Here is a 26,458-nt window from a genome sequence, read left to right as displayed (position 1 = left end):
ATTTAGCATACTTGACTAGGAAAAAACATGCTCCTCAATCCTTTACTGCAATCAGAGACAGCGCCAGAGTCCTTACGTACGATGCTAAAAAGATTAATGAGGCTTTTCGGAGCTTTTACTCTGAATTGTATCGGTCTGAAAGTTGCGAAGACAGGAGTGCCAAAATGGAGACCTTTTTTAAGAACCTGCACCTCCCAGGGGTAACCATGGAACAGCCTCTCTCCTTAATGTCCCCTTCACAGTTCAGGAAATACAGGAGGCAACCAGGCAACTTCAGAGTGGGAAAGCGCCTGACCCTGATGGTCTTCCGGATGAGTTGTATAAGGCGCTTATAGGGATTTTGTCAGGGCCGATGTTGGAGATGTACGCCTACCACCATCTTTGAGAGAAGCTAATATTTCCTTAATTCTTAAGAAGGGGAAGGTTCCTGAGGATTGTGCCTCATACAAGCCCATCTCTCTATTAAATTCAGACTTCAAGATTCTGTCCAAGATCCTGGCACTGAGTTGGAAAGGGTGTTGCCCCATATTATTAAAAAGGACCAGACAGGCTTTGTAAGGGGCTGTAGGTCCTCTAATAATATTAGAAGGCGCTGAATGTGGTCCAAGTTTGTCAGCAACGATCGATTCAGGGGTTGGTGATTTCCTTAAATGCAGAGAAAGCATATGACCGGGTGGAATGGCCGTATCTTTTTTATGTCTTAGAACAGTTCGGGTTGGGTGGAGTCTTTGCTAGGTGGGTGGAGGTTTTATATCGCCACCCTCTGGCCGCGGTCATCACTAACGAGGTGAGGTCTGGGAATTTTACAATTGGTAGGGGTAGTCAGCAAGGCTGCCCCCTCTCACCATTGTTGTTTACGTTGGTGATAGAGCCGCTGGCAGAGGCATGCATCAGAACATCCACATAACCACCCCGGAAGTGGGATCGAGGGCACACAAGATTACATTGTACGCAAATGATGTCCTTCTGTTTTTATCGAACCCGATCACCTCTGTTACCCATTTGACACAATGTATCAATTCATTTGGGACTATTTCAGGATGTAAGATTAACTCTGCAAAATCGGAGGCTATGCCTTTGGGGAACATTAAGGATGTGCCAGAAGTTGAAGGCGGCTCTAAGTTCCCTTTTAAGTGGTCAAGGGCAGGGTTCCGGTACCTAGGCATTTTTATTACCCCCAAGTTTGATCTGTTATTTCGGACTAACTTTGCTCATTTGCTCGACAATATTAGGCGAAAGCTCCAGAGATGGGAGGCTCTTCCAATTTCATGGCTGGGCCAAATATCTCTCATTAAGATGAACATTCTTCCTTGTTTGCTTTACCCCATGCTTATGCTCCCTATAACGTCTCCCAGGTCAACGCTACGGAAGCTTATGGGGTGGTTTAGTTCCTTTGTCTGGCATCGTGGGTGGTCCCTCATCAAACTTACTAAATTGCAGTTCCCTCATGGAGGGGGAGGAGTTGATTTCCCAGACATCAGAAGGTATCAATTGAGTTCCCTGCTGTCCTTTGTCTGTGATTGGGTAGGTAACGATCCAAACTCAATATGGCTGGATATTGAGGCCTCCCAAGCAAAGTGTCCTCTTATTAACATATTGTTCATGGATAAGATGAGGACAGTTATGGACTACTGCTGAAATCCCACTGTCATTAGTACAGTCAAGACGTGGAGGATGATGCGTCAGAGTGAGGGTTGTTTATCCAAGACTTCACCACTTACACCTATAGTTGGCATGCCAGGGTTCCAACCAGGGATGATGGACTCGGTTCAAAGTATGGGCAGTGAGAGGAGTTTCTAGTTTGGGAGACTTGTTTGAGGGGGAGGTTATGTTGTCTTTTGAGCAAGTGAGCCGCAAATACGGGTTGCCCAGCAGAGACTTTTTCCGTTTTTTTCAGGTTAGGGATTTCATCCAGAAGAAGACTACACTTCTCACTAAGCCCTATAAGCCCAATACAGAGAGGTTGTTGCTAAGCTCCACAAGCACCCTTTCGGTTAGTACTCTCTATCGCCTGCTGGGTGGTAGGGCCTGGCAGGATATTAACCGGCTATGTGAGGTCTGGGAGCAAGAGCTGGGAGTGGATATCTCTTCTGAAACATGGGAGAACATATGGGAGAATACTCAAAAGATCGCAATCTGTAACAGGACATGCTCTACGCAGTTAAAAGTTCTGCACAGGGCTCAAGTGGCACCAGACCGTCTGACGAAGTTTAAAAAAGGGGCATCTTCAGTGAGCCCCAAATGTAAAATAAGTGTAGGTACTCTTACCCATTGCTTCTGGACATGCCACAGGCTCCGTGTTTATTGGAGCACTGTGGCGGGAGAGATAGGGAGGCTATTGCGGACTGAAGTCAAAGTAGACCCGATATCTCTCCTCTTAGGTCTACCGAATTTACCGTCTTTAGACGGGCATGGGAAGAAACTATTTAATATTCTTGCACACTGAGCACGGGAGAATATTCTGATGAACTGGGTGTCTGAGAACCCACCGGGCTTGCTGCGATGGCAGAAATTAATGATGGAGCACATTCCCTTGGACTTTTTCACAAACATGGTGCACCACACAACAGACCATTTTTATAAGACATGGCAGCCCTACCTGAATTATTTGGATATCGATTTATCAGTTATCTTAACTAGGGCGTTTGTTTAACCAAGATGATTAGATTTGTCAAGCCCTGGGCCCTGGAGGGTGTCTCCCGAGTCAATACGGGTATGTATACAGCGCTCCCGTTCCTTTGTTTGGGAGCCTTGCACCGAGCATAGCTGTTCTGTATTTTGTGTTTTTTTTCTTTTTTTTGGTGTTGCTTTGTACAGTGTTAGGGTTTGCTTTGTATTATACAGTAGGTTGGTAGTCAGTAGATAGTAGTTGTATTGTAATTTGTGTTTTTTTCTTTTTATTATACGGATATTTGTGATTTGTTTCAATAATTTTATGTTTGTAAAGTTAAAAAAATTGCTAATAAATATATTTACAAAAAAAATACAGTTGAAGCAAAATACACACCTGCAAGCAGTACTTCTGAAGCTCTATAAGGCTCTGGTCAGACCACATTTGGAGCACTGTGTGCATTTTTGGGCCCTATATCTCAGGAAGAACCCTGGACTGTGTTCAGCGAAGGTTCATGAGAATGTTTCCAGAAATTAAAAGCTTAGCATATGAGGAACATTTGAGGACTCTGGGTATATACTTGATGGAGTTTAGAAGGATATGTGGGGACCTAACTAAAACTTACAGAATACTGAATGGCCTGGACACAGTGGATGTTGGGAGGATATTTCCATTGATAAGACAGACTCGGACCCGAGGGAACAGCCTTAGAATAAAGGGAAGACCATTTAGAACGGAGATAAGGAGGAATGTCTTCAGCCAGAGAGTGGTGAATCTATGGAATCATTGCCACAGAAGACTGTGAAGGCCAGGTCATTGAGTGTATTTAAGACTGAGATAGGTAGTTTCTTGAGTATCAAGGGAATGAGGGTTACAGGAAGAAATGGCGTTGAGAAACGTATCAGCCATGATTGAATGGGCAGAGCAGACGTGATGGACTGAATAGCCTAATTTCTGCTCCTATGTCTTATGGTCAATGACTGCATTATCCAAATACAGATGATATACAAAGGCCAAATACTGCTGGAAACCCTAAATAAAACAGAAAATGCTGAAAATAAACAACAAGTCGGGCAGCACTTATTGCAACAGGAATGAAATTAACATTTCAGGTCAATGACCTTTCTTCAGAACTTGTAAAATTTAGAGATGTTGCAATATGTTGCAATCAAGTACCAAGTCTAGGAAATTGAGGAAAGGAACAAAACAACAGAAGGAAATGCCTGAAATAAGACCAAAGGTAGTACAGGTTAAGTGTTAACAAAAGGGATGATGACATTGGTCAAAAGTGGGTGGGGAAGGAAATAATAAAGAAATAAAAGATGGGTCTATTGGAGCTGTCAATGTGAATAGCAGAATCATTACAAACAATTTCTGTCCAACAAAAAGGGGACAGTACATATTCTATGAAATTGTTTAACTTAATATTAAATTACAAAAGTTATAAAGTGTCAAAGCAAAAGAAGAGGTGCTGTTCCTCAAGCTTGGACTGGAACGGTGTCAGTGACTAAGTCAGAGGATTATAATCAGATGAAGTATTAAAAAGGGAGGTGACCAGAACTTGGGCTCAGACTAAAAGCAACGAAGGGCGGCATGGCGGCTCAGTGGTTAGCACTGCTGCCTCACAGTGCCAGGGTCTTGAGTTTGATTTTAGCCCTGGGTGTCTGTCTGTGTGGAATTTACACATTCTCCCAGTGTCTATGTGCGTTTCCACCAGGTACCCTCATTTCCTCCCACAGTCCAAAGATGTGCAAGTGAGGTGGATTGGCCATGCTAAATTATCCATAGTGTCCAGGGATATGCAGGATAGGTGAAATAGCCATGGTAAATGTGGGTTACGAGAATAGGGTGGGTCTGGGCTGGATGCTGTTCTGAGTGTCAGTGCAGACTCGATGAGCCAAATGGCCTCTTTATGCATTGTTATAATTCAAATAAAATAGGACGATCCAATTCCAATAAAATTAAATAGGAAATTGTTCCATGTTTAAAATTGTAAAGTGCTCCCATATCAAAAATTAAGTTTTTCTAAAATAATATTAGTTTACAACAGTAAGTCTTAGAGTTTACTTTTTCCCAAATAAAGCAAGAATAGTATTTTCCCTTCAATTTATTGTCTTTACCCTCCCTACTTCTCTCAAAGTGTTCACTTATACATTTTCAGGAGTAAGGCTTATCTCCAGAACCTTAATCAAGTGTTAACTCTGGCAAGATAGTGAACCATTACTGTAAATCCTGATCCTGGAGTAATTTGCCAAAAGCGGCACCACACAACAATCAGAAACAGAAACCAGAGTTGTCTTTCCTTAGTTTAGGCATTAATTTAAATCTAATTCTAGCTCCCTAGATCACCATCTTTTCGGAGATGACAGAAACAATTGTTTGTAAACAAAAAAAAATGAAATATACCTTTAACATATGATGTTGTGAAGAAATGCTTCTTGAGAAAGCATGGATGTTAATTTTAATGTTGACCAAATGGACAGATTAAAAGAAGTAAGTTTTAAAATCAATCAACCATAAAACAGGCAAGGAAAGTGAAAAATGAACACCTGAAAGGAGAAAATGAAAAATTCTCCTCCACACACACAAAAATGCACAATTCTTACTGAATGTTGGCACTAGAATATTTATTTCAGTAAATTTGTATGTCAAGGTAAAAGTATGCCAACAAATGAGAAACATCCTGCAAAAGGTCCAAAATTCAAGGTATGGAAAAGCACAGCTACTGTTCGCAAAAGGCATCCCAATTAATTTTTTCAGTGGAATAATGATTAATAAAAGTTTAAAGATTTATGAAGTGCCATAGAGTTATTTATTAACTACTGGATCGGCCATATTTCTTTTAAAATACATATATGCAAAAGAAAAACATACAAATATTACCTCCTACTGCTGTCCTTGGGGAGATTAATTGTATTCCACTATACTAAGTTTATAAATAGATTGCAGAAATAGTTTTAGAAAACGGTATCACGGTAAAGTTTGAGGCTAATGCATCACTACCAACAGCAGTGCATACAAATTAAAACATGCTTTGAGATTTAACCTTTCACCTAGCAATGTATCACAGCATCATTTCCGTGTGCAGAGATAGCACTTCTGTACTAATCAATCACAACTAAAGAGCACATACAGTCAACATTCTTAATTAGACTCTATCCACTCTCCTCCTCGCACTCATCTGTCATGAACACTGTTTAAAAATAAGTGTTATTAGTCTTTATTTGTGAGTAGATCTGGTTAGCATCTCCACGTCTCAGCAGCAGAAATCATTCATCCATCTGAAGTACATTGGTGCCTGATAATTCATACCCCTACGTAGAAGCTACAGATAACCAGAGCCCCAAACCCACTTCAGAGTCATAAATTATAACATACACAGCTCCCATGCAACCTGGGTTAATTTATGTTTACTATAAATCTACTGAGAAAGTTCGTTTGACACTTAAGGAGTCTGATTTCAAATCAGATGGTGAGAAAAGCAAAGAAATCTGACACTGACTCCAACTAGGCTAAGCGTTTTGCCTTGGGGGTCCCATGTTGAACTGGCTGACATTAACGGACATTGAATGACTTTAAAAGATGACTGACTGCCGAGTGAAACACAATTATTTCAAATAATATGAATGAGAAATAATGAATTTTATACTTATCTCATATAAGGATATAAGATCCTTTAATAATCTCAGCACTATTACTATTGGACAGTATGGTGGCTCAGTGGTTAGCTCTGCTGCCATACAGAGCCAGGGACCAGGTTTCGATTCCAGCTTCAAGCGACTATCTATGTGGGGTTTGTACATTCTCCCAGTGCCTGCGTGGGTTTCCTCCCACGGTCCAAAGATGTGCAGGTTAGGTGAATTGGTCATGCAAAATTGATCATAGTGTTCAGGGATGAATAGGTTAGGCACATTAGGGCAAATGTAAAGTAATAGGGTAGGGGATTGAGTGAGGATATGTCACGGTAGGTCTGCGTGGATTTGTTGGGCCAAATGGCCTGTTTCCACATTGTAGGGATTCTATGATTATCCTGCCATTTAATCATAGAACACTACAGCACTGCACAGGCCCTTCAGCCCTTGATGTTGCACCAACCTGTGAAACCAATCTGAAGGGTATCTAACATATACTATTCCATTTTCATCCAAATGTCTATCCAATGACCAGTTAAATGCCCTTAAAGTTGGCCTGTCTACTATTATTGTAGGCAGTGTGTTCCACGCCCCTACTATTCTCTGAGTAAATAAACTATCTCTGATATCTGTCCTATATCTATCATCCCTCAATTTAAAACTATGTCCCCTCATGCTAGACATCACCATCCAAGGAAAAACGCTCTCACTGTCCACCCTATCTAACCCTCTGATTATTTTATATGTCTCAATTAAGTCACCTCAGCCTTCTTCTCTCCAACAAAAGCAGCCTCAAATCCCTCAGCCTTTCCTCATAAGACTTTCCCTCCATGCCAGGCAACATCCAAGTAAATCTCCTCTGAATCCATTCCAAAACTTCCATATCCTTTCTACAATGAGGTGACCAGAACTGTGCGTAATACTCCAAGTGCAACCGCACCAGAGTTTTGTACAGCTGCAGTATTACTTCATAGTTCCGAAACTCAATCCCTCTACTGATAAAAGCTAAGATATCGTATGGTCTTTAACAACCTTATCAACCTGGGTGGCAACTTTCAGGGATCTATTACATGGACACCAAGATCCCTCTGCTCATCTGATCTCCCAAGAATCTTACCATTCGCCCAGTACTCTGCATTCCTGTTGGTACATCATGGTGTCACAAAATTTGAAGTATTATCAAAAAGAGTTAAAATTAATAAATGCTGAACATTATTTTTTTCAGCCATTTCCAAAAAAAAATTGCTGATTTTGGAACTTCATTTGCAAGAAAACGCCACTCTACAACAGTACACAATAATTAAACATCAAGATAATATCAACAAATATCCCGGAACAAATGATCATGCAGACTTGCTAAGTAACATTTCACAAATTATTAAAACAAATTACAATTGCAATATTTCAAAGGCATCTAGATGGGTATATGAATAGGAAGAGTTTGGAGGGATATGGGCTGGGTGCTGGCAAGTGGGACTAGATTGGGTTGGAATATCTGGTCTGCATGAACAAGTTGAACCGAAGGGTCTGTTTCCATGCTGCATGTGTCTACGACTCTACGACACTAAATCCTTAAGCCTTTAGTTATTAAAAATTAATTGCAAAGCTGATTTAAAAATAAAATCTTTCACAATTCCTTGGCAATTAATGCTTCTGTTCAAACTTAAATCTGGAACTTTGCTTTCTTAAAAAGAGAGTTTCGGGAGTCTCATTATCATTTTCTTGCAAACTTAGCTTCAAGTAATTCCATTGAGTAAAATATATGTTGGATATAAGCAACTTTGCACAATATCACAAATTCTAATTGAATGGCAGCTTTACTACATAGATCTTGGGTTTACAGGCCTGTTATTATTTAGATACTATAGTTAATAGTGTTTGAAATGCAACCATGATAATTGTTAAAATCACAGTGGTGCCCTGAGCAATGTATGATTTAATTGCCTTGAGTCTGGCACTTGGAAGAACAAAATAATCAATAATTTCATACAAAATTCATGTGCTATCATTCCAAAATAACCTTATTTTAGAAGAGCAACATATAATGGTCAGACATTAAAAGACACTATTCTTTATGAACAACCTATATTTTTTTAACTGCTGCAAATGTGTTGCTGGTCAAAGCACAGCAGGCCAGGCAGCATCTCAGGAATAGAGAATTCGACGTTTCGAGCATAAGCCCTTCATCAGGAATAAGAGAGAGAGAGAGCCAAGCAGGCTAAGATAAAGGGTAGGGAGGAGGGACTAGGGGGAGGGGCGATGGAGGTGGGATAGGTGGAAGGAGGTCAAGGTGAGGGTGATAGGCCGGAGTGGGGTGGGGGCGGAGAGGTCAGGAAGAGGATTGCAGGTTAGGAGGGCGGTGCTGAGTTGAGGGAACCGACTGAGACGAGGTGGGGGGAGGGGAAATGAGGAAACTGGAGAAATCTGAATTCATACCTTGTGGTTGGAGGGTTCCCAGGCGGAAGATGAGGCGCTCCTCCTCCAGCCGTCGTGTTGTTGTGTTCTGCCGGTGGAGGAGTCCAAGGACCTGCATGTCCTCGGTGGAGTGGGAGGGAGAGTTAAAGTGTTGAGCCACAGGGTGATTGGGTTGGTTGGTCGACCGCCCTCCTAACCTGCAATCCTCTTCCTGACCTCTCCGCCCCCACCCCACTCCGGCCTATCACCCTCACCTTGACCTCCTTCCACCTATCCCACCTCCATCGCCCCTCCCCCTAGTCCCTCCTCCCTACCCTTTATCTTAGCCTGCTTGGCTCTCTCTCTCTCTTATTCCTGATGAAGGGCTTATGCTCGAAACGTCGAATTCTCTATTCCTGAGATGCTGCCTGGCCTGCTGTGCTTTGACCAGCAACACATTTGCAGCTGTGATCTCCAGCATCTGCAGACCTCATTTTTTACTCTATATTTTTTTAATACCAGGAAACATCAAAAATGATCTCTATTAATTCAATTAACTTCTTGTAAACTTTCCCACTAGCAAAGGACATTAGTTTACATGAAACATTATTAATAAATACAATTAAACAAAGATAGATTACAATATAAATTAATTTGCAAATTCAAAGGCTTTAAACTGGCTGAACTATTTACGCATATCAGATTTTTTTATTAGAGCTTCCAAATCAATTAATCCATGTACAATTGATGATATCAAAAATGTGTTGTGAACAAAAAATTTCAGGCAATTTGGAGTTGACCATGCTAATAATTTAAAATGATAAAGTCTGGGGAAAGTTCATCAGAAAGTTTTCTGGACCAGCATTAGCAATGTCTTGCATCTGACAAAGTCAAGTATTTGTGTGGAACATCTCCTCTCTTAATATGAAACAAGACCTGTCCATGCAATGAATTGTTGGCATAGCTACCTATTCACAATATCAACTTTGCTGAATGTTATGCCATAAAATGTTTGCTTCCCAAGCTGCATCTAAAATAATATATCCAAATTAACTCTGTCATCCCCAAATTTTTGTCTTTGTTTGTCATTAAACCATATCCATAAGCTTTTGACAAACAAGATAAGTTTGCATATAAATGAAACAGTAGATTTCTTGTGGCATTGTTAAATTGTTTTCTCTTTAAAAATAGTGAGTTATTATACAAGGTAATACATACTGCATCATTCTCCTCATAAGGGGCATTTTCAAGGCCATAAATTCTGTCTTAAGTAAGCAAAATTTCAGCTTGGTGACGAAACGATGTAGCGTGACGTCAAAGGTTAACTGCAGGTCAAGCAGCAAATCAGACCCTAGAATGCAAGTACTGACTTCCATTCTATAATATACAACGTAGCTTAAAATAACTTGGCAAAGATTTCAGAGACAATTTTAATTTTTGACATTGGAAGAAAGCAAGGAGAGAGGAAAAGCTGAACATTATAAGTCACCAATTATTTGTCATAGCCTAAAGTTTAAATTAGCTTTTGACTTCCATTCAACTTCTATACACCAGTTCTAAATTGTACAAATTTCCTCTCAGCTATCAACTCCAGGTTTAATCTTCATCAAGTGTCATTATAAAATAGCTTTCACAGCACAGAAAGCTCTTGGATATCCCCTAAATACCACATAATAGTACTAAATTATCTTACATAAAATAAGATTTATTGACTGAAGTATAAACCTACAGCAAAATTTTTGAATTAGAAAGCAATCTCTCAACTTGCAAGAGTATTGTCTCAAATTAGTTTAGCAATCTTTGGCATGTTTCCAAATGCTGAAGTTCTGCTTTGGGTACAACTACTGACTTCAGCACAAATGTTTTCCTCATTTCCCATCCCGCTCTACACCATCTCCACTCCACCATCCCAGAAAGAGAGATCTTAACAGTTTCATGATGCTTAATTTTTCCCATATAAATATCTTCAAAATGACTACTTGTTGAATAAAAAATGTAAATCTTAGAAACTCAATTTTTGCTCAAATATACACAATAGGCTTTAAACTTACAAAGAAATTCATAACTGCATCCTATCTAGTTGGAATGTTTTTCTTCATATTGTCATTTACAGTAATTTTTAATCTGCTTATTTACAGATTGACCCAAATTTACTTTTTGATTAAACCATTCTCAGCTATGTTGATCAAACTTTGCCAAGTTACCATACGTCAAGTCTTGTTGACTTTGCTCTTAGCAGATCAGATCCATTTTCTTCTATTGACATCCTTATTTGCACCTTTTTCACATAGGGGCGCACGGTGGCTCAGAGGGCAGCACAGGGGCTCAGTGCTTAGCACTGCTGCCTCACAGCACCAGCAACCCGGGTTCAATTTCAGCCTTAGGCGACTGTCTATGTGGAGTTTGCACATTCTGCCTGGGTTTCTGCCCACAGTCCAAAGGTGTGCAGGTTAGGTGGATTGGCCATGCTAAATTGCCCGTAATGTCCAGGGATGTACAAACTCGCTGCTAGATAATATGGCATCTATATTAATGAAGGAAAATCAAACGCATTCTATAAACAAAAGGCCAATCAAATTAATATCAATTGTAATAGACTGTGTAAACCACAGACCCTGGTAATGTTCTGAGGGACCTGGTTTTGAACAATGATATGTGCATTCAAAAATTTTTTTTAAATCTGCAATAAAAAAAATTGAACAAGTACTATGAAACTCTTGTAGATTTTTTTATGACAATCTGGTTCACTAATGTCCCTGAAGTCCAAATCTGGACTGGCCTACATGTGTCTCCAGACCCACAGAATAAAAAGCAAGACAAATCCAATGTAGCCAATTACCACCCTAACAATCTATTTCATCATCAGTGAGGTGTCAGCAGTAATGGTTCCAAGCAGTACTCTCAGCAAAAATCTCTCACTGACACTCAGTTTGGTTTTGCCAGGGTTACGCAGTTTCTGACTTCATTATAGCCTTGGTCCAAATGTAGACGAAACAGCTGAATTCCAAGGGTGAGCTAAGACTGATTATCCTTGACATCAAGGCCACATTTGATTGAGTGTGGCATCAAGGAGGTCTTGCAAAACTGAAGGCACGGGGAACCAGGGGAAAATACTCTGCTAGTTGAAGTTGTATCTGGCAGTATTCCCAGTCTCTGACCTGCCCCATTGATCCAAAGTTCTGCTGAATAACTCTAGAGTACTTTTCCTCCACAATGCTAACTAGGTTATTTTAGGTATTGACCAGTCTTAAACCGGTCTTTGTACTTTGATTGAATTTGGTTGAATCTTACCAGAAATTGACAAAATGTACCATGCTCCTATGCAATCCCTTTGCCTGATGCTAGCCCAATTCTCTCACTCACTGTAGGGAATAATACTCATCACTCCTGGGACGTACTGCAATTTCAGGCCATGCAATCAGTCAAGCACTGGCAGTCTAGAGTTGCCTTTCACTGTCAACATGGTGGCACAACAGCCACAAATTAACACTGCTCTTGACACACAGGTGGCATGGTTGACACAATCTTGCACATTGAACTGCACATTTCCATTCCAATCACTGTTTATGCACGAGGCCACACACCTTATTTGTCCTTAGCTACATTTCCTCTTAGAACCACCTACGTAACTGTTAATCATTCCCAGAAACTCATTGTAACCAAGCATCTCATCATTGTACAATATGGGACCATCACATATAAGGAAGACTTTAAGCAGATGAAAACATTCATCTTTATTCAGCAACATTAAAAGTGAACTGAAATCAAGCAAACAATCAGAAGCTGCATTTGCCTCTCAGCATAGAAACATGCTACTCACATGTCCAGTACCAACATTTTATAGTCAATGAATGATCATTGTACCCAGCTGTCTTCGACTGATATCGGTGTCAATTAAGTCCTCTCTGGCTTGAAACATCTAATGCTTCTATGCTCTATCGTGCGGACGATGACATTCCTCCCATTCAATGTCCTCATGATCCTCCTTGAAATACTTCTCCTAAGCTTTAAGCTCGTCAATGTCCATCATATCCCCCTTTTGCCAGCTCCAACCGTGCAAAGCACAGCATATTGGGATTATGCAGCACATTCTGTCTGGACTGTACGTTGTGCCCCAGATTGATCCAAGCAGTGAAATCTCAGTTTCATGAGGCCTGTCATATGCTCTACCAAGGCTCTGGTCGAAAAATGGAAAGCATTGTATCTACACTGTATCTACATTACAGTTAGGGGATTACATAACCATCAGCCATGGCTGGCAAGTATAGCCTTTGACCCTCAGTAACTATTTATCAAGTAGTTGGTCCCTCAAACGCAACAGGAACACAAGTGTTTTCAAGGATGAAGCTATCACAGCAGCTGAAAAGATACTGTAAACAAATTTCTAACAAGTGCAACTGGTGATCACAGATTACTTGCACATCAATGGGATGGAAGCCATTTCTGTTCATAAACTCAGTTATGTTATGATATGGGCCTCTCAACATGGCATGTACAAAGTTCATCATGTCCTGCACCCGAGGAAAGTCGAAGAGTGTGGTACTGGAAATGCATAGCTGGTCAGGCATCATCACGGCTGCAGGAAAATCAACATTTCAAGCATAAGTCCAGCACCTGAGGAAAGCCAACTATGTTACAGGAACTACTGCTGGGGCTGCAGCACTGACGTCACCATGTGGAAACAAAGTAAACCCCACCAATTCATGGGGGTTCCAACTTTTAATCATTTTGAAATGGACAGAATTTAATCAGGAAGACAGTAATAGGGACTTTGAAACAGACAGAGGTGAAGTCAATGCATCATAGAGAACGCATAAACTTCCAAACAACTAGTTTATCTGACCACTCAAACACCATCTGTCCCACATCTGGTCAGGGTTGTAGACTGTTCATTGGTTTTGAAATGTCTGCTAAGTTCAATCAAATCTGAATGAAAGCAAGTCATCCTCAAACATTCAGGATTGCCCAAGGAGAATATTCCCCTTACAACAGCAGCACTAACAAGCTGGTCTCTTTCAGTCCAAAAGTAAAACACGGCAACTTGGCAAGGCACCAAGAGACATGAACCTTTGCAGGTAGAGAGAAAAACTGAATGGGAAAATACTAAAACCAAAGCAGTCTCTCAAGTATCCATGCACAACGCAGATAGGGAGTTTTTAAAAAATCAGAATGTATCTCGCCGTCAATATGAAACTACTTTACATTGATAAGAACAGAAATTAAACAAAACGTACAGGCCAAATACAAAGAACAGTAGATTTTATTCTGGATATTAATGTAAATTAATGGATTTACAGCAGACAATAATAAGCATGTATGTAACAAGAAATAATTCTATGTTGCAAATTCAGTCACAGTGTTTAGAGCATCCATTGTGTATATATAAAATTTTCAGGAAGTTACCAAGTAATTATCAGATTTCAGACTTCATCAGATAGATAAATCCAAATCTGGAATATGCTATCCGTACCACAAATGATGTGCTAGAAAACGTGATAGAAAACTGATCAGGAGAACTTTAATTTTCGAGAATCAAGTTACTGAATCAAGTTACTGGTAAGCAACTGAATCATTTGGATTGGAGTCATAAAGATGTACAGCACGGAAACACACCCTTCAGTCCAACCCATCCATACCAACCCGATATCCTAACCTCAGTTTGTCCTATTTTAGATTAGATTAGATTCCCTACAATGTGGAAACAGGCCCATCAGCCCAAGCAGTCCACACTAGCCCTCTGAAGAGTAACCCACCTATTTGCCAGTATTTGGCCCATGTCCCGCTAAACTCTTCCTATTCAAATACCCATCCAGATGCCTTTTAAATGTTGTAATTGCACCAGCCTCCACCACTTCCTCTGGCAGCTCATTCCATACTTGCAACAGCCTCTGCATGAAAAGGTTGCTTATCAGAGCTCTTTTAAATCTTTCCCCTCTCACCTTAAACTTATGCCCTCTAGTTTTGGACTCTCCCACCTCAGGGAAAAGACCTGTCTATTTACACTAGCTATGCTCTTCATGATTTAATAAAACTTTGTATGGTCACCCCTCAGCCTCTGACACTCCAGGGATTATAGTTCCAGCCTACACAGCCTCTCACTATTAGTCAAAACCTCCAATCCTGACAACATCCTTGTAAATCTTTTCTGAACCCTTTCAAGTATCACAACATCCTTCCTATCACAGGGAGACCAGGATTGCATGCAGTATTCTAAAACTGACCTCAGCAATGTTCTCAACAGCTGCAACACGACCTCCCAACTCCTATACTCAATGCTCTGACCAATGAAGGCAAGGATACCAAATGCCTTCTTCACTGTCCTATTTATCTGCAACTCTATTTTCAAGGAACTATGAACCTGCACTCCAAGATCTCTTTATTCAGCAACACTCCCCAGGAGCTTACCATTAAGTGTATAGGTCCTATCCTGATTTGCCTTTCCAAAATGCACACCTCACATTTATCTAAACTAAACTCCATCTGCCATTCATTGCCCTATTGGCCCATCTGATCAAGACCCTGTTGTAATCTGAGGTAACCTTCTTTGCTGTCCACTACACCTCCAATTTTGGTGTCATCTGCAAACTTATTAACTGTACCTCTTATGTTCAAATCTAAATCCTTATATAAATGACAAAAAACAAGGGATCAGCAATGATCCTTGTGGCACACTACTGGTCACAAGTCTCCAGTCTGAAAAACAATCCTCCACCACCACCTTCTGTCTTCTATCTTTGAGTCAGAACACATGATTCAAATACTAATTTAGGATATGAATGCAAACTATTTAATGTGAAAACATAAAGGGTTATAGGTCATAAAAACAAATATTAATCTACAGTAAAATTAAGAAAAGGTTTTTATTTCACCGCTGTACTGTAGATACCAGGTACACAAAAAGGTAATAATTCAGGGTCAGTTGGCAGTTAGAAGGGAGATGGAGTGATACTGATCCAGAAAGTTGAGTACACAAAAAAAAACTTCTTGAAACATGGAAGAAAGGAATTCTAAGGAATAAGTTAAGTGGGAGGCATGAGTTGATGGTAGACAGGCATGTATGAGCCTTTTAAGCCTTTTCCTAACTATCAATTTTATGTATTTAAAGGCAACAAATACTACTCAATACCTAGTGGAATAGTCTTAAAATAACTTTGAATATTATTCACAATATTTAAAAAAATGCTTTTCAAGTTAATAAATTACTTACTTTTATTTCCAACTAATGCAACTACAGGCTGTTGTTCAGATTCCTCATTTACTTTCTTCACTATGGCAAACCAGTCTTCAAGGTTTTCAAAACTCTGGTAGTTTGTGATGTCATAGACCAATAGGACACCCTGAGGAAGAATGAAAACAATGAAACTACACTTCAAAAGTAATATTAGTAATAGCTCTAGTGCAAGAAAACAAATATAATAATTAGACCTGTACAAGTTTACTTTAGTGATAAACCATGACCATTTTATCAATTTCAGCTTTTGGTAATTCTCCTTGAGAATTATCAACAGAATCAACATTGGTTTTGAAATGTACATATATTACAGTAACAATAATTAACATGGGATCTGTCAAAGACTTTTAAAGAAAGTACTCTTAAGGGATTAACCATAGTATTTTAAAGGCATTATGATCACAATTGTTAAAACAATGTTCAATATTGTATTGCATAATGCAGACATTGCTGATCAACAGATGAACAAATGAAATAATATATACATATGACCTTTTTATTCTACTGTCTCAATTTTCACCAGTAAACTTCCAGATTCTTTAACGGATCATTAATTAAAAGTAATAATTTCATCCCCTCAAATTTGAAGAGAAAAAAGTGAAAGATATTCACTGCAGAATGGCACACATTTCATATCCACAATGTTAATGCACATTCAAAAATCCTGAATATTTACTGTAACTTAATTACAATATAAGAATATCATTATACCATTCATAGCATCATGAAAAATTAAATTTTAGCATTAACTTTCCATTTTGGTCAGACTTTATAAATCATTGTGACACATGATACAATGGAGATGATGTTACTTTAAACACGCTTTTTAGCATTTAATATCTTTTGTGTGGTTGATTAGTACTGACCAAAAAGACTCAATCTCATCTTACTTGACCTGAGAAGATCTTATTGAATTAAAATTATGTGTATATTAACATACTCCATACTGAATCCAACAATGTCTTCTCCTTTTTCCACACTAATACATTATCATTTAAGATGTAAGAATATTCAAGAGTTGTGATTATATTCCAATGAAATTCACTGAGCTACCGTTCAGTATCAATGATATTAATAATAATTTAGGGAGAAGTTGTTCCCGCTTATAAAAGAGAAAAGAACAAGAGGGCATATTTAAAATGATGTGCAAAGCAAGAAAAAAACTCTTTCATATAGTGAGAGGTTAGGGCATGGAATGCACTGCCTGGAAATGTGGTGAATGCAGATTCAATTGAGGCATTCAAGTGGGCATTGGATGATTGCTTCCACAGAAATGCTTTGCAAAGATATGAGGAAAGGGCAAGACATTGGCATGCGGTAAACAACCGGTGCAGGCACGATTGGCTGAATGGCCTCTTTCTGCACCTTAATAATTTGGGCAATACCTTTAGAGAATCACAAAGTGCTTCATTCTAAGTGAACATACATCTAAAAAAAAAGGTACAGCCTGCTAAGTACAATCAAGATACCATAACTTACACAAAAATCAGAGATTAAAAATTTAATTTTGTTACCTCCACAAAGAAATATTCTTGTGATTTACACAAGCAATCAATCTTAGAAGCTTCAGAACAATAACCCAGCTCTAGTTAAAGTATAGCAATCAGGAAAATTCTTCAATATTGAATGTAGTTGCAATTGCAGGTGGAATTATTTGATGCTTCTTTTTAGAATTCTTAAAAGGTAAACTGATGTGCTTTCCACTTATAAAGGAGTTTTATTTTTAAAAGTATCTTGGTTGATTTAAGGTTATATCTTAATGTTAAAATAAGTACAATAGTTTAGAATGTTCACTGGCTTGTGCTGGTTTAAAAACGAAATTCACCTGAAATCAGTCAAAACAATGCAAAGGATTAAAGAATTGTCAGCCTAAGTTACATTGAGCATGACTCATGTTTTTACAGTCTGTAATGATGGTATTAAAAATCATTGCTCCCTTCTTAAAATACTTCCTTCCAAACAGAGTCTAAGTGTACTACACCAGCTGGGACTGCAGCATTTCAAAACGGCATCTTACCACCATATTTCAAGAGGAGATATGGGGAATAAGTGTTCGCTCTTGTCAATTATTCTCATACCCCATTTTCAAAACTAAATTGTACTGGATAATTGTGCAATAAATTGCATAAATACTGACACACCTTCACATGACAATAAACATGTTGAATTTGCATTATCAGAGTTTGAACCACTTCAAATTATTCTTTTCTCTACTGAAAGAAGCACCGGGAAGTGTCTTTTTCAAAGGTTGTACAGTAAAAAAATCTAATTTACTGTACTAAGAAACAGACTGGACACAGTCTTTCTTAAAAAAAGCATTTTCAGCAATTGACAATGCTTATTAAATCACTATTCTTTTGTAATAAACATACTGTCCACTGCATTAATAAAATTCCTAGATTGTTATCCCTAGATACAGAATTGATTGTGCTTTAATGCAATGAAATGGGAGTTATACTCTCTCACGCTACTTGAGTGGGCTAGCCCAATGAAGGTGGAGATGAAAAGTATGGGTGCAAATGCATGTTCACATACAACCCTACAAACAGACACAGACAACCACCTAAACTTAAAATCCAGCACCCAACACCTCTTCTTCACCCACTATTGCCCCATCGCACAAACAAATAACGCCACACACCATTTTAGAAATTCTACTTTATGTCATAATCATGAACGAATGTTTAGTCTTCCACTGTATAAAAACTATTACACACCATCTTTCCAGCTTCCATATAAAGAAGGGTTTTTTTCTGATACTGTTCGTGAATGTAGTTTAAAAACATCCAGTTGGTCAAAAACAAGGCAAAAAAAAACATACTAATACAGTACTATTTTTATCCAGTGGACCAGTGAGAGATGCTGGCAGTTAAATATTGTAATTCATAAATGGGCTGCAATGTTTAAGTCTCCAAAGGATATACTGTCCATTTATGCTTAATTAGGGATGCACAGTAGTATAGAACACTTCTTTGCACTTTAAAAATGTTATTATTAATTAAATGCCTCTTGGATAGGCACTCACAGTACTTAAATTATTCTAAGTTTGTTCTGCTCAGTGAATTCTCTATTTTAATTATTTTAAGAGGGAACTGAACATCTTGATTCATGATGAACCATTTTGTTTTATTATATCTGTTGATCAAGCTTACATTTTCTTAAACTTTCCCACTAAAATTTGGTGGATTTTTGTGATCGTTGTTTCTCCACATATGGATCTAAACATTTTTTTCCTGTACACTACTAAATGTGACCATGGATATGATGGACTATTATGATACGAATTAATGTTTTATTCTCAATCAAAAATTATAATGTTAAGGAATCATCTAAATCACGAAAGGAGAAAGCAGGAAAAATAACGGCACTCAAAGATTAAATAGAAAGGGTCGAAACATACAAAGTACACAAATAACATACAGCAAGAATTAAGACAGCACAGGAAAAAGTAAATTTGAAAAGTTATAAGCTGGGAAAAGACAGACAAGCAAGAATAAAAATGAGCAAAGTGGAGAGTGGTTAACTGTGTTCCACAATGGTCTATTTCTGATCACCAAGGACATTAATGATTTTCACACAGGCCTGGACGGAGTTGTACTAAACTAGGAGGCATAGTAAATCACACTGAAAGCCAAAGTAACATTGTAAGAGAATACTGGTAAACTTTGGCAGAAGGACTTCAATGCATTTAAATGCATTTTTACTCAAAGATGGAAGATATGGAATTGCAGGGGAAATTAGATAGACCAGTTCACAAGTTATTAAAAGTAGCTCAACTGGTTACGGCCATAACCAGGATTTATGGCAAAAGCTATGGAATTTTTTTAAATGGAGATGAAGACATGAATTCAAGCAAATTTTTACTAAAATCACAGGTGAGGCACTACATCTAATTTAAGTCTCCACAGTGCAGGAAGAATTCTTAAAACAGTGACAGCAATTCAGATTTACATAGGATTTCAATAACTATAAAGAAAACAAACACCAAAAAAAGTTGAAACATTAGTGCACATTTTGCTACATCGAAGAGACGATAGTGATTCAATCGAGGTATTCAAAGTCAAAAAGCATTGCGCCAGAGATGATAGAAACAAACAATCTATTTCCTTGGATTGAACCATTCAGAACAAAGGATTACAGATATCAGATGAGGTTAACAGATTTTGGAGACAAAGCATGATATACATTTATTAAAACAAAAACAGAGAGACGTCAGACTGTAGAATGGACCGCCAGAAATAGCGATTGAAGCAATAACCAAAATCAACACTCAAGAATGCGTGAGAAATGTGATTAAGTGACATGGAAATAAAAGAGAAATGAGAATGATGCAGCTAAACATGATTAGCATCATTATTTATTAAGGACAAAGATGTGAATTAACTGGGTAAAATAACTGGTGTCCAGACTGTAATTATTATATAATAATCCAGATTTTTCTGATGAACATTTTTTTTGTTTCTTCCCCCTTATGCCAAAATCACATATATTTTAGGACCACTCAATGTTCTGTCACTCCTGGTAAGCAGAGGAAACACAAGCCTCAAAACAGACACATATACTTCAATGTTTTGACAGCACACTAACATTTAACGTGCCATTTTCCATCACTGAAATTCATTAATGCTCAACAGCAATCATGCCTCTATAAAACAGACATTTTGCAATATTCAGCATTACATTAAGGGAAGAAGTGATTTCGAAGCTCCAGTATGTACTGCACAAGAAATGTATATTTTTCCCCAGAGGATTTGGGTCTTTTAGTTTTACACTGCCAAAATGACAAGAAAAAAAAATATCAGGGTTTTCTTGTACCTTCTTATGCTTGATTATTTTGGCTAACATATCTTGGATCACTTTCACAGCTAAATCCAACTCTCCAAACCCTTTAAGACAGTGTCAATACTTGCCACAAGATCTACACAAGATTTAAATAACAATCCAGGAGAAATTAGCAGAAAGCCCTGTTTGACAATGTTAAATAGTGGACTATCTTAATCCTCTGTCAGACCTCACTTGACAGTCTTCAAAACCAACACTGTACCATTAAAGGCCTGGTTTATGAGATTAACATTTTAAAGCAAATTTGTCAAGCAAGCAGTTAACCAGTTCACTTATGATATAATTCGTACTAATTTCAACAGGAAGACTTCAACTCAAGTGGATAAAATAAAATAAATTTTGAATAACGCTTAGAAATACCATTCCTGTCTTTTTCTTTGTTCTTTAAGAATATGAATTGATCTGAGATTTTTTTTAAACTGCCTTTGTTGAGCAGGATCATTTTATCCATGAAAAGAGTACATTCCAGAAGTTGTCATGACTGTGTTTTGAAAGCTGCCCACTTAAGTTCAGAAAGAAAATGTCAAACACATCAAAATTCACAAAATTTGTATATTTGAACATCCATTTTTAAACCCTTGAAAACCTGTTGCCAAGGAAACTGCAACAATAAACTTATAAACAGTGCTTCAGTATAGGGTTTGACAGAAAACTGCTTTACCTTCTAACTGTGAGCCAAGAATAGTGCTTGAAGAGCCTGTGGTTAACAATAGGAAGCCACTCACATGCTATAGCTCACCTCCAAACAGGAAACAGGAAAGAACAAAGAGGAAGGACTGTGTTAGGATGGAAGGCAGAGCTGATTAAAATGGCAAACCAAATGTTATGCTAGGCAGAAGTGGGAATGGGACAAATAAAGAAGCAAAACATGGATCACAAAGAAGAGTAAATAGCAACGCAAAATCATTACCAGCATTACCCTGCTCCCATTTCCCATTTAATGCTGGTCTGGTTTTGACAAAAGATCACTGATACAAATGGTAACTCAGCTTCTCTCTCCACATACGTTGCCTGACCTTTGACTATTTCTAGAATTATGCTTTTTAGGTCAAGAGTTGAATAGCTGAAAGGATACATGTTGATATTTCTCCACAAATATCAACTCAACTCATTTAAATAAAGTAGGTGGGTGTGAGTACTGCAGATGCTTGAGATTAGAGTCAAGATTAGAGTGGTGCTGGAAAAGCACAGCAGATCAGGCAACATTTGAGGAGCAGGACAATCAATGTTTCCTAATGAAGGGCTTTTGCCCGAAACGTCAATTTTCCTGCTCTTTGGATGCTGCCTGACCTGCTGTGCTTTTCCAGCACCTCTCTAATCTTGACTCATTTAAATAAAGACTCATTCTCTGTAAATTTTATGAGGTAGGGGCTAAAAATCCCAAAGAATGTAGAGCTGCATTGTTGTTAACCATTCAAACAATGAACCATCAATAAATAAACCAGCTGCCTGCTTTTTGTATTGGCAAGAAATAAAACATTGAATCGACACTTGCAGGTCACTTTGAAACTGAACAGTCCCAATTATAAAAAAAATGTTTCTTCTAATAAAAGAACTTAAATGAATTTAACTATCCGAATGTGAATTTACATGAAATTGGGTTATCACTACCAGCTAACTCCAGCAATCAAGAGTCTGTAAGCAGCGATTTGTCAGGCAGGTGTTTGAAGATGCAACTGCACATGTTTTAAGACAACCAGCATCTTCTCCTCTTCTGTAATGTGGACACTTTTCAAGATGTTGCTATTTATTCCCCCACGTTCTATATCTTGAATATACTTCTCCACATAAACACTAATGCAAAATACTTATTTAGTATGTTCTCCACCTCCTGCACTTCCACCCATAGGCAGCTTTGCTGATCTTTAAGAGGCCTTATTCTCTTTCTAGTTACCCTATGTCTTTAATGTATTTGTAGAATCCCTTTGGATTTGCTTAACCCTATTTGCCAGAGCTGTCTCATGTCCCCTTTTTGCCCTTCTGGTTTCCCTCTTAAGTATACTCCTACTGCTTATTTTACAGAATCACTCAATCACTTCTGTCTATACCTGACATATGATTCCTTCTTTTTCTTAATCAAAACCTCAATTTCCAGCATTCACTACACCGATCAGCTTTGCCCTTCACCCTAACAGGAATACAGTTTCTTCAGACTCTTGTTATCTCATTTCTGAAGGCTTCCCATTTTCCAGCTGTCCTTTTGACTGTGAACATCTGCAACCCACCCCCCACCATCAACTTTTGAAAGTTCTTGCCTTATAGCATCAAAATTAGCCTTTCCCCAATTTAGAACTTCAACTTTTAGATCTGGTCTATCCTTTTCCATCACTATTTTAAAACTAAAGGAATTATGGCCACTGGCCCCAAAGTTCTCCCCCACTGACACCTTGGTCACCTGCCCTGCCTTATTTCCTAAGTGTGGGTCAAGTTTAGCACCTTCTCTGGTACAAGGTGACGACTGCAGATGCTGGAGATCAGAGCTGAAAATTTGTTGCTGGAAAAGCACAGCAGGTCAGGCAGCATCCAAGGAGTAGGAGAATCGACGTTTCGGGCATGAGGCCTTCTTCAGTAATAAGGAAAGTGTGCCAAGCAGGCTAAGATAAAAGGTAGGGAGAAGGGACTTGGGGGAGGGGCGTTGGAAACATGACAGATGGAAGGAGGTTAAGGTGAGGGTGATAGGCCGGAGTGGGTGGGGGGCGGTGGTGGAAGAAGATTGCAGGTTAGGGAGGTGGTGCTGAGTTCGAGGGTTGGGACTGAGACAAGGTGGGGGGAGGGGAAATGAGGAAATTGGAGAAATCTGACTTCATCCCTCGTGGTTGGAGGGTTCCTAGGCAGAAGATGAGGCGCTCTTCCTCCAGCCGTCGTGTGGCTACGGTCTGGCGATGGAGGAGTCCAAGGACCTGCATGTCCTTGGTGGAGTGGGAGGGGGAGTTGAAGTGTTGAACCACAGGGTGGTTGGGCTGGTTGGTCCGGGTGTCCCAGAGGTGTTCTCTGAGACGTTCCGCAAGTAGGCGGCCTGTCTCCCCAATATAGAGGAGGCCACATTGGGTGCGGCGGATGCAGTAAATGATGTGTGTGGAGGTGCAGGTGAATTTGTGGTGGATATAGAAGGATCCCTTGGGGCCTTGGAGGAAAGTAAGGGAGGAGGTGTGGGCACAAGTTTTGCATTTCTTGCGGTTGCAGGGGAAGGTGCCAGGAGTGGAGGTTGGGTTGGTGGGGGGTGTGGACCTGATGAGGGAGTCACGGAGGGAGTGGTCTTTTCGGAATGCTGATAGGGGAGGGGAGGGAACTATATCTCTAGTGGTGGGGTCCGTTTGGAGGTGGCAGAAATGACAACGGATGATACGATGTACATGGAGGTTAGTGGGGTGGTAGGTGAGGACCAGTGGGGTTCTGTCCTGGTGGCGATTGGAGGTGCGGGGCTCAAGGGCGGAGGAGCGGGAAGTGGAGGAGATGCGGTGGAGAGCATCGTCGACCACGTCTGGGTGGATATTGCGGTAGGCTATCTGGGTTGTTCGGTATTGGAACTGGTCCTCCTGGGAGCAGATGCGGCAGAGACGAAGGAATTGGGAATATGGGATGGCATTTTTACAGGGGGCAGGGTGGGAGGAGGTGTAGTCTAGGTAGCTGTGGGAGTCAGTCGGTTTATAGTAAATGTCCGTGTTGATTCGGTTGCCCGAGATAGAAATGGAGAGGTCTAGGAAGGGGAGGGAGGAGTCTGAGACTGTCCAGGTAAATTTGAGGTCAGGGTGGAAGGTGTTAGTAAAGTGGATGAACTGTTCAACCTTCTCGTGGGAGCAAGAGACAGCGCTGATACAGTCATCGATGTCACGGAAAATTTTCTTTACACAGTTAACAAATTCCTCTCCATCCAAGCCCTTAACACTATGGCAGCCCCAGGCTATGCTTGGAACGTGAAAATCCCCTATCATAGCCATTCTATTGTTCTTACAGATAATAGATATCTGCTTTAAAGTGTGTTTCTCAATTTCCCACTGACTATTTGGGGATCGATAGTACAATCCCAATAAGGTGATCATCCCTTTCTTATTTCTCAGTTCCACCCAAATAAGTTCGCAGGATGCATTGCCAGGAATATTCTCCCAAAGTACAGCCATGATGTTATCCCTAAAAACATAATTCACCTTCTTCTCTGAAACCCCCTTTTAATCCTTCCTACCGGATCTATAACCTGAAAATTAAGCTGCCATCCCTGTCCATCCCTGAGCCGTGTCTCTGTATTTGCTATGATATCCCAAACCCACGTTCCCAACTATGCCCTGAGTTCATCTGTCTTTCCTGTTGGGCCTCTTGCATTGAAATAAATGCAGTTTAATTTATCAGTCCTACCTTGTTCTTTACTTTGCTCTTGCCTGCTCTGTTTAATTTACTCCTTTTCCCAACAGTACCAGTCTCAGACTGATTTCTTTCCTCACTATTTCCCTGGGTCCCACCCACCCCTCCTTACTGGCTTAAATCGTCCTGAGCAGCTACAGCAAATCTCCCTGCCAGTATATTAGTCCCCTTCCAATTCAGGTGCAATCCATTCTTCCTGTGCAGGTCACTTCTACCCCAGAAGAGATTCCAATGATCCTAAAACATGAACCCTTCTCCCATACATCAGCTCCTCAAATATGCATACATCTGCTCTATCCTCCTATTCCTACCCTCACTAGCTTGTGGCACTGGATGTAATCACATATTACCATCCTTGAGGACCTCCTTTTTAAATTCCTACCTAATTCCCTGTATTGTCTCCTCAGAATCGCGTCCTTTTCTCTTCCTATGTCATTAGTTCCAATGTGTACAATGACCTCCAACTGGTCCCTCTCCTCTTTGCGAATATTCTGCACCCTCTCAAAATATTTTTTATCCTGACATCAGGGAGGCAGCACACTGTTCTGATGACTTACTTTCGGTCGCAGAATCATCTGACTGTGCCTCTGACTACAATCTCCTATCACAATCGATTGCTTGGAACCTGACACACTTTACATTCGAGCCAGTCTCCGTACTAGAAACCTGGCTATCGGTGTTATGTACTCCTGAGACATATATATTTTCCGAAATAGCATACTTGCTTGAGATGGGGATAGCCACAGGAGACTCCTGCACAATCTGCCTCCCTCTCCTACCTTTCCTGGAGGTCATCCAACTAACTGACTATATCTTTGGTTGATCCCCCTCCCTGCAACTACCATCCATCACATCCCCAAGCTCCTGTAAATTCCTCATTGCCTCTAACTGCCACTGCAAATGGTCAATGTGATCCATAGGATATGCAACCAAACACTTTTCCTGCAGACATTATCATCAGTAACATAGAAACTCTCCCTAATCCCCAACATCCAACAGGAAGAGCATATCACTCTACTAAAGGCACCTGAACACTTGACAAACCCAGAAAATAGCAGTCTTACTGCTCTAAAAACACTGCTCTAGGCTTGCTTAGTACCTATGCTTTTATACTTACAAAGTTTAAACAAGAGAGAGAAATCAATAAAACATGTAATCAAAAAAGAACCCACTCTCCTCACAACTGTAGATTTATAAAAGATATACAGTAAGGTTACACTTTAAAAAGCCACTTAGCTGCTCCCCTGCTGTGAACTCCCACATGCAGGTTTCTCCAGCTGTACATTTCACCGTTTGCTTATTTTTCTTAGAACAAACTCCAACATCCAGGGATACTTAAAACTAAACGGCAAAGGCAGCATTTGGGAAGATTACTGCTGGGTCAACAGCAGT

General features: G+C 39.6%; 1 protein-coding gene across 1 annotated transcript in view; it reads right to left on the bottom strand.

Annotated features, from left to right (window-relative positions):
- The window catches only part of rab28 (RAB28, member RAS oncogene family), a 137,116-nt gene that overhangs the window by 85,813 nt on the left and 24,845 nt on the right, over positions 1 to 26,458 (bottom strand). Inside the window, exon 4 of the mRNA XM_060831869.1 lies at positions 15,845 to 15,974. Within this exon, the coding sequence (XP_060687852.1) occupies positions 15,845 to 15,974 (130 nt within the window). The remainder of the gene's footprint in view (positions 1 to 15,844; positions 15,975 to 26,458) is intronic.

Source organism: Hemiscyllium ocellatum, chromosome 1, assembly GCF_020745735.1.
Source record: "Hemiscyllium ocellatum isolate sHemOce1 chromosome 1, sHemOce1.pat.X.cur, whole genome shotgun sequence".
Lineage (NCBI taxonomy): Eukaryota > Metazoa > Chordata > Chondrichthyes > Orectolobiformes > Hemiscylliidae > Hemiscyllium > Hemiscyllium ocellatum.
Note: the sequence above shows the minus strand (reverse complement) of the source record. Positions and strands in the feature narration are given on the sequence as shown.